Genomic DNA, 9,813 nt, shown 5'->3' with positions numbered 1-9,813 from the left:
CTCCTCCTTCCCTCTGTTCCCAGAGTGGGGGTGGTGTCTTTTGCAACCCAGAGGCCTTCCAGTCCAAGAAGGCCCTGGCAGTCAGCCCCAGTAAAGAACCCTGGGGCATGAGGAGAATGAAGGGTTCCAAATCAGAACCCAGAAGGGACAGGAGCGCCTCCAGGACTGTGCTCTCAGCAAGGGCCAGGCTCCGTGTGGAAGTCTGCAGAGGCCCCAGCGCGACCGTGGGAGGATCCGGTAGCCCCTGCCGCCTTCCTCCCTTCGCCAGAGCCTGTCACTGACGCAGCGTGACCCGCTCTGCCCTTCCGGGCTCTGGGCCTGTTTCCCCCTTTTCTAAAGGCGAGGCTCCAGGGGGCCCGAAGACGCGGGTTGGTGACTGATTCCAGCCCTCCTCGGACGGGTGGGTAGAGAGCGCCCTGGCGCCTGGTGCCAGCCACTTGCGCCGCGTGCGTGCCAGAGCAGAGGTCGCACTCCTGTCACCCCTGCGCCCGCAGAGGCTTTCCGGAGCACGGACTCCACGGACTCGCCCGCCCGCGCTCGGCCCGAGGCCACTGAACTCAGACTCCGGATTGGAAGGGCCAGGGAGAGACCCCTGTAGTGGGCGAGGCCGGTGGCGACGCTCTCCCCTGTGGGACCCAACACCGCGGCTTCGGTCAGCCTTTGGGGCCGCGCGGGCCACGCGGGGTCCGCGGGAGCGGAGGTTCTCTTCCGCCTGCAGGCTTCATCCGGGGCCGGGTCAGGCTCCTCCGCGGGGTCGGGTCAGGTTCCTCCGCCGGGTCGGCTCAGGCTCCTCCGCCGGGTCGCGGGGACAGTGGGGCGGAGCACTAGGCGGAGCCGGCCGGCAGCCCCACCCTGGCCGCGCAGCCGCCCTCCCCTCCCCGCCCCAGCCGGGATGGGGGTGTGGTCCCGAGGGACTACGGTGGCTTCCAGCTTTGCTACCCGCTCCTGGAGCGTTCCAACGCCCGTAGCCCGTTTCCCGGGAACGCTTACCCGGCCGTGCGCCCCTATTTCCCGCAGCCTGCCTGGCCGCCGAGAACGTTCTGACACCCTCGGGGAACGCCCTCGGCCGCGCAACTCTGCCAGCCGACAGCTCTCCGCACCCCTTGTTGCAGCCGCGGAGCAGCGGTGGGTAGCATGAGGGACTACGAGGAGGCGACCACCTTCCTGGGCGAGTGGGGGCCCTTCCAGCGCCTCATCTTCTTCCTGCTCAGCGCCAGCATCATCCCCAACGGCTTCAATGGAATGTCAGTCGTGTTCCTGGCCGCAGTCCCGGAACACCGCTGCCGGGTGCCGGACACCGCGAACCTGAGCCGTGCGTGGCGCAACCACAGTATCCCGCTGCGGCTGCAGGACGGCCGCGAGGTGCCTCACAGCTGCCGGCGCTACCGGCTCGCGGCTATCGCCAACTTCTCGGCGCTCGGGCTGGAGCCGGGGCGCGACGTGAACCTGGAGAAGCTGGAGCAGGAGAGCTGCGTGGATGGCTGGGAGTTCAGCCAGGACATCTACCTGTCTACCATCGTGACCGAGGTGGGTGTGTGAACGACCCTCCATCTGCTTCAGGCCCCTTGAGACTCCCTGGCAGTCCCTGGGTGAGCGTTCCCCGCTCCCCGTCAAACCTGAGTGGCGAGCAACTTGGGTTATGCCTCTAACACGTGTGGGCCACCCAAGAGAGCAGCACTTCTGTGAGGCTTATTCGTGATCGGTTCTGTCTCGGATGGAGGGCGTGGAGCAGGGACTGTTGCCACCAACTGCCTTTTCCTTTACGAGTTTCACAACGGATGAGATTGTTTCCCAAGAGGCCGGTGGCAAGCTGCTCAGACATACAGTCTGAGTCAAGTTCCTGCTCCCAGCATGAGGAGGGGGGAGTGGGGATCCCGGCTGAGCCCAAGTGCAGACAGAAGAGCCTAGCTGCTGGGTGGGCCATGGGCAGGTCTGACCTGTTCCCTGGCCGCAGACTTTTGGAAGCAGCAGGGGTCTACTGCTCTGCTGTACCCCTTTTGGTGAGTCTTGAGGTCCTGTCTTGAGGCTCCAATTTCTCTGAAAAGGAGCAGAGGGCCCTTTGATGCTGACTGGGTGCAGGGGACCATAGGAACCATAACCCTGGCCCCAATGTACCAATGAAGAGACCAACTCACACAGATCCCTTTGAGCATAGGATCCAGTGGAGGACAGGGGTTCCAGCTTATGCCATTAGTCCCCTAGGATCCCAAGTGGTTCGGTGGCAAGTATTTCGTCCCCTATACTTCTTGCTTTGCGTCTGGTAAGGGCCATGAGATGCTGGGTCCCTCTAGGTATACCTAGACTAGTTTTTTGCTGTTGATCAGGCAGGTAGGATTTCCCAGCTTCTGGCCCTTCTCCCACTCTATGTTCCTCCCCAAGAACAACCTGAGTGCGTGGCCCATGTTAGTCCTTAATTCTCTTCCCTCAGCACAATGTGGCAATCATCAGACACCACGACTGGCCTTGTGCTGGGCACTAGGCTATAGACATCTGGGGTTTGGGGTCTGCTCTCAAAGCTCCGATGCCCATGGGGCACACTAGCCATGTTATATATAGGGCTAACATCAACCCTTGTTAGTAAGAGTTCTGGAGCCTGAATTCAAATTCTGGCTGGCTTGCTGTGTGACCTGGGACAATATATTACCCTTTCTGTAGGGATAACAGAGTGAGGAAATACTACAAGAAAAAGTGATAGAATTTGACCTGAGTCTGGAAATACGATCCAGGTAACTGGTGTTCAGGGAATGACAGGTGTGGCTAGAAATGCCTACAGAGATCATTTCACAGTGTGCATTGTAGGAATGTTGAGGAATTGACTTTATTCTGAGGACAGTGAGGAAATAATAAGGGTTCTAAGCATGGGGTCACATGACCATATTTGGCAGCTGCTTACTCCAGCTGCTATGAAAAGCCAGAAGACCAGCGAGGCATCTGCAGGAGTTTCCTTGGCAAGAGCCTGGTGGCCAGCTAGGAGTGGTGGCTACGGAGTCTATAGGACCTGTGAAAAGTGGGCTCAGCCTATGGACCACCTCTGGATCCCCCCAGCATGGGCACCACGCCTACCTTGGGCCCTGAGTTGACCGTGATTCTCTGGTGTTGATCCCCTAGCAGGGCTCCTAGTGTGTGCCCATCCCTTGCCCACAGGCTGTTCCTGGGGCATCTTAGACTGGGGTCAGCTCCCTCCAACTCAATTCCTGGAAGAATCATCAGAGCTCGAACTGGAGCTGGCCCTGGTAGCCACAGCGCCCCACGACAACTGGTTTGACCTGTCTCTTTTCCCTTCCTCGCCGGTGTCATTCACCTCAGGGTGAAGATTGGGTAGCTGTTGGCCTCCAAAGTCATAGCTCCCCTTGTTGTGCCCTGCTCATAGGGTCCTATGGCCACCTCTGGGGACTCACATCATCACACGCTCACACTCATGCAAAAGGCTTTACTTTTTTCAGCAGCCTTTCCCTTCCCTGCTTCTTTTTTGGGTTGTGGGGTAAAATAAGAGACAAATGGGTGCTGGTGTTGGGAGGAGGGAGGGGAGAAGCACCAGGGGGAGTGGGGGGAGGTGGCTCCCCCCAGAGAGATGGTGGCTCAAGGAGAAGTTCTGGAGTCAGACTGGAGGCTGGTTCTGACCCCACCCCTAGCCACTTGGCTCACTTCAGAGGTTACATCACTGCTCAAAGCCTCAGTTTCCTTAGCTGTAAGAGGGGATACAAGCATATGGAAATAGGCTTAGCATTACTAATCACTAAGGAAATGTAGATCAAAACCCCAATGAGATATCATCTCACATCCATTAGGATGGCTGCTGTCAAAACATACAGAAAAAACAAGTGTTGGCAAGGATGTGGAGAAAAGGGAATCCCCGTGCACTGCTGGTAGGAGTGTAAAAAGGTGTAGCCACTATGAGAAACAGCATGGCGATACCTCAAAAAATTAAAAGTAGAATTGCCATTGAATCCAGCAATATCACTTCTGGGCGTATATACGCAAGAATTGAAAGCAGGGTCCCAAAGAAATATTTGTATGCTTATGTTCATAGCAACATTATACACAACAGCCAAAAGGTAAAAACATCCCAAATGCCCGTGAATGGATAAAGAGATAAAGAAAATGTGGCATATGATTACAACGGAACATCATTCAGCCTTAAAAAGGAAGGAAATTCTGTCACATGCTACGGTACAGATGAACATGGAGGATGTTATGCTAAGTGAAATAAGCCCGTCACAACAAGACAAAATCTGTGTGATTTCACTCACACGAGATATGAAGAGTAGGCAAACTCATAGAAACAGAAAGAAGTTACTAGGGGCTGGGGCGGCGGGGGTGGGGGGGCGGAATGGGAGTTATTGGTCAATGGGTACAGAGTTTAGTTTTGCAAGATGAAAAGAGTTCTGGAGATTGCATAACAATATGAATATATGTAACTCTACTGAACTGTATACTTAAAAACCATTAAGATGGTAAATATTATGTTGTTTTTTTCACGATTTTTAAAAATGAGGATCATAGGCGTGCATAGCTTCTCTGAGCTGTTGGGAGGACTCGGTGAGGCCATGCTACATGCCCCAGCACCAGCAAATGGGCATCATCGGCCAGTGGGTGAGGAGAGGTAAGGGCAGGACCTCATCACCTCTGGCTGTACACCATGGGCATCATGGGAGCTGTGCTATTATGGGTGATCAGACTTTCTGGAAACTGAGTCCCTTTCCCCATGGGGGGTCCAGGACCCACAGAATAGGACTTAGTTCCAAGCCCACACTGACTTGGCCAATGCCTGTGGGAGAAGTGGCCCCAGTTCAACCATAAGGTCAAGCCCAGGGGCCCTGAACGGGTTCTCTGAGTCCCAGCTGGCACGATACAGGCAGAGGGACTGTTATCAAATTGTTTCTGCCTTACACCTCTGTGCAGGATCTCCCAGTGGGCGTACTCTCTGGGACAGCTGAACCAACACCTGACCCCCACAGGGACGGCAAGGTCAGCCAGGAACCCAAGGATGGCATGTTCTGCTACGGAAATTCCTTTCATAGAATGCCAGGAGGCAGGAGTCTGGTGTTTGAGCTGAGACTTGCTTGAGTGCATCTATCTGTCTGTGTATATGTAAGGTAGTTTTCTTTCTCAGGGGTTGTTTGTGAAGTCCGATTTACTATTCTTGTGTAGTCATTAAGAATTACATTTTTAAAAACTTCATTTTGAATTAATTTTTGACTTAGAAAAAAGTTGTGAATATAGTACAGGGAATTCACATCTACCTTTCAACCAGCTGCCCTTAGTGTTAACAATTTACATAACCATAATTCACGTATAAAAACCAGTAAATTAATGTTGGTTGCACTATGATTAACTAGACCATAGACAGTATTTGAATTTCACTGGTTTTTCTAGTCACATTCTTGTTCTGTGTTTGGATCCAAACCAAAAGCCCATGTTGTATTTGTTGTTATGTCTCCTTAGTCTCCTCCACTCTGTGACGGTGCCCCGTCTTTCATGACCTTGACACTTCTTATGAGTCTGTTAGTTATTTGGATGAATGTCCCTTGGTTTGGATCTGCGTGATTTCTCTCATGATAAGACTGAGCTTGTGCACTTTTTGGTCAGAATATCATAGGAGCAATATGTCCTCAGCCATCATACTAGTAGGTATATGATGTCAATTCAGCTTGGGTTTTTTATTTTATTTTATTTTATTTTATTTTATTTTATTTTATTTTATTTTATTTTATTTTATTTTATTTATTTGTCAGAGAGAGAGAACACAAGCAGGGGGAGCAGCAGGCAGAGGGAGAGGCAGACTCCCCGCTGAGCAGAGAGCCCGATGTGGGACTCGATCCCAGGACCCTGAGATCATGACCTGAGCCGAAGGCAGACGCTTCACCAACTGAGCCACCCAGGCATTCCTCGATATAGCTTGTTAATGGCAATGTCAACCTTGATCAGTTGGTTAAGTTGGTGTCTGCTGGATTTCTCCACCCTACAGTCACTATTTTCCCCCTTCGTAATGATAAATATCTTGGGGGAGAGACTTTGAGACTCTACAAATATCCTGTTTATCCTCAAACATTTACCCACTGGTTTTAGCATCCATCTGAGGACGTTCACAGAAGCGAGTATTTCTGTGGTGTTTGCCTCATGGTGATCCACATTCCTTCTACATTCCTCCCAATTTATTAATTGGAATTCTTTCTGTGCATAAGAGCTTCCCCCTCCCTCCCACTTATTTATTTATGCAGTTATTACTTTATATTAGTGCAGACTCATGCATACTTACCTAATTCCATGAGTTACCATCTAATACTATCCTGATTGATTTTGTTGCTCCAGCTGGCCCAGTTTGACCCACGTACTTTTTCACTTCAAGCGTAGAGATGGTAAAAATCCAGGGGAAGGTCCTTCATCTGTCTCTGGAGTCAGAGCTGGAGGAGCCTGCCTTCTCCCTTGCAGGGTGGAGTGCCAAACACCTCTTAGCGATGTTATCTGCAGCCTGGCAGCACGGGAAGGGGAGTGGGGACTGGTGAGATCTGGCCCCACGGATGGGGACTGCAACTTCTGTTGAGGAAGGAATGGACCCCAAGCATCCCCAAACAGTCTGTCTGATATGGAGTCCTTGTTGCTGAGACCTATTGCAGTGGTGAGACCAGTCTCAATGAGCGTGGCTCTCCATACAGTCCTTCGGTGCCACAGACCCCAAAGAGAAAGGGACTACCTGTGAGAAAACTCAAAGGCCTCCTGCCCTAAGGCTGAGTGAATGTCCTGCTTTCCAGGGGGGCCTAGATTTATCAGAAGGGCCACAGGGCAAGCAGTAAGGGTGAGCCTGGCTCGTGGCCAGGGTGTAAGCATGGGCTCTCCTTTGCCTCAAACATGCCCACTCTTCTCTTGGAACATCATTAGGTAGACTTGATCCCCTTCAGCCCGTAGGCTGGGAAAACTAGGCAGTCACTTCTGAGCTGAGTACTGCTTCTCCTAGGCCCCATGTTCCAGAGACCCTGTGAGAGCCTTTTTGTTAAGGACCAGCTTCCTGTGGCAGGCTCCCAGTGGCCCGAGGCAGGTATGTGGCTTCATCATATGGGCTTCTGTCCTTTCCTGCAGTTCGCTGGGTCCTTTAGGAACCCGTGGGTGGAGGGGCTGGTGGGTATGCCCTTGAGCATGATACAGCCTCCAGCAAAGGGTCTGAACCTCTAGAGGCACTAGCCTTGTGCCATCTTTCCTGGGACCTGGGGTCAGGGCATGGAGAGAGGAGGACACTGATTCTCCACCCATAGCCCAAAGGTATGAGGTAGCAACATGGGGGCCTCCTCCTCTGTTATCAGGGCACTTATGGAAGGCATTGGGAGTAGCAAAGGAGGACAATGAGACAGACTGAGGCAGGTATCTAGCTGGCCACTACATGGGACCGCATATGGTTGCTCTCAGGGATGTGACTCCTCTGAGTCCTGGGCGGGCTCTGGCAAAGGTAAAAACTTTGAGCAATAGGCAGGCTTAGGCTATGTTCTATCAGGCCTGCAAGCTACCAAGAAATACTGCTGGCTAGCAGGGGCACTGGCAGCTCAGCTGTCAGGACAGCCTGAATATTAACCAAGTTCACACCCAGACTAGCTCTCTGTCAGATTCCAAAGGGGAGAAGGGGTCAGACCTCCGCCCAGCCAACACCAGTGAGATTTTCAGAAAGGTCTTTCCAGAAAATAAATAAAGGAGACTCAAGGGTTTTCCCTAGCTCTGGTATGAATGTACTTCCCTGTTTGTTTATCATCTGCATCACCCCAAACAGTTGGCCCCTTGCCTCTCAGCTGTGTTCCTCTGACAAAGGCAACCAGGATCGGGGTGTGCTTTTGTCTGGAGGCTGCTTCACTCCCATCTCCTGCCAAGTTTCTGGATAAAAAGACTTTGTCCACCCCTCCTGGTGGGCAGCAGAGCCCTCACACAGAGTCCAAGAGGCAGGATGGTGTATTGACAACAACAAAGCTTGCACAGGGTGGGTCAGAGAGCCGCAGATGCCTCAGGCCTCTGCAGGGACAGTAATTTGTGGCAGGTTAACTTCAGTTTATGTTCAAGGCTAATGCAGGGCTGCCATGTTATTTGAAAGCTTGGTTGGGTTTTAAGCATGCCTCTGGAGCCCAGAAGAAAAGCAAGGATCCCCATGTGGAGTATAGTGATGGTGGAGAGAGAATGGAGGCTCTCGGAAAAGGCGAGGTTGAGCCACACGCCCTGGCAACGGGCACAGATAGCCCAAGGCTGGCGGCTTCTGCTGTGTATCTGCAGGACTGAAGGGCAGAGTCACAGCAGCACTTTCCAGAGCTGCCCCTCCATGCTGAGCAGGCTGACACAGACCGCGTGCCGTTTACTTCTGTTCCCAGAGTGGAGATAGTAGACTTATGCTGGGTCCAGTGCCGGGACGCAAGGGGGAAAGCCCGGTCTCTGAGTGCCCCTTCTCCTTCCTTCAGGTCCCTCCGCTCCCATCCTCACCATCCCACTCAAACCCCCTGGGTCTTTTGCTCTGGTTCAGCCTCCAGGGACCACAGAGCCCTCCACCAAGGCCTCCCCACCTATGGTTGCTTTTTCTTTACCTCTAATCTGAGAAGAAAGGATGCTGAAAACATTTTAAGGTTTAGCCCCCCTCAATCCCGTGAGCTCTGAGCTGTAGAGGCTTGATTCCTCCTGAGTATAACCAAGAGATTGGGGAATCCCATCCTTGCCTCACCCCTACTCATATAGTGGCAGCTTGACCCCAGATTCCACAGGCTGGGAATACAGGGGCCCTGGTTCTGCTCATCCCGGATTGTTTGTAAGGTAGATGTTCTATCCAGAAGAGGCAAGCCGAAAAGATAGAGACTACCACCCTCACCCAGTACCCGATTCATAAAGGAGGGTGTCACTCTGAGGGCTGCTTTGCCTGTCACCAGCTCTGGAACAAGGGCTCAGAGATTTTGTCCAGGGGGACAGGTAGTCCACAAGAACAGAGAGCTCTGAAGCTGTCCCCACAGGAAATAACTTCATTGGAAAGAAGTTGAAGAAGAAAAACACTAAACTGTACAGCTCTGAAACTCAACGCATTTCAAGGAGAAGAAATAAAAAGAGTTCCACAGACAGACACATTATGGTAAAACTGCTGAGAGCCAAAGACAAAGGGAAAGTTTTGAAAGCAGCAAGAAAAATAATGACTTGTCATGTACAAGGGAACTTTAATAAGTTTTACATTTGACTTCTCATCGGAAACGATGGAGGCAGGAAGGCAGTGGAATAATGTATTCAAAATGCTGAAAGAAAAAAGTTGTCAAGCAAGAATCTTATTTCTTGCAAAATTATCTTTCAAAAATGAAGACGTTCCCAGATACAAAAACAAACAAAAAGTGTGGGGAGAAATTTTGGTACCGTGTTGCCTTACAAGAAATACTTAAAGAAGTTCTTCAAGAGTAAGTTTTTTTTTAAATACACAACTTACGTTCTGAAAACTAAAAAAACGTCTTTGAAAGAAATTAAAGGAGACCTAAATAAATGGAAAGACATGTCAAGCTCTGTTGATGAAGCAGAAGGCCTAATGTGGGTAAGACAGCAGCACTCCTCAAATTGTTCTGTAGATTCAACACAAAAGGTGTCCAGCATCACTAGTCATTAGGGAAATGAAAACTGAACCATGAGACGCTTCTTAACACCCGCTGGGATGGTTAAAATTAAAATGACGTACAACAAGTATCGGGAGGAATATGGAGAATTGAAACCCTCACTCAGTGCTATTGGGATTATCAAACAGTGCAGCCACTTTAGAAAACAGGGAGTTTCTTGAAACTTAGCAGTTCCACTCCTACGGATATACCCAAGAAAAATGAA

General features: G+C 51.4%; 1 protein-coding gene across 10 annotated transcripts in view; it reads left to right on the top strand.

Moving 5' to 3' along the window:
- Window positions 1–33: 33 nt before the first annotated feature.
- The window catches only part of SLC22A4 (solute carrier family 22 member 4), a 52,082-nt gene continuing 42,302 nt past the window's right edge, over window positions 34–9,813 (top strand). For all 10 annotated transcript variants that reach the window (XM_040622476.1, XM_040622474.1, XM_040622482.1 and 7 more), the window contains exon 1: window positions 34–1,527. In XM_040622476.1, the coding sequence (XP_040478410.1) occupies window positions 1,135–1,527 (393 nt within the window). In that variant the 5' untranslated portion in view covers window positions 34–1,134. The remainder of the gene's footprint in view (window positions 1,528–9,813) is intronic.

Source organism: Ursus maritimus, unplaced genomic scaffold (assembly GCF_017311325.1).
Source record: "Ursus maritimus isolate PB19 unplaced genomic scaffold, ASM1731132v1 scaffold_5, whole genome shotgun sequence".
Taxonomy (NCBI): Eukaryota; Metazoa; Chordata; class Mammalia; order Carnivora; family Ursidae; genus Ursus; species Ursus maritimus.
This window is presented reverse-complemented; position numbering and strand designations above follow the sequence as displayed.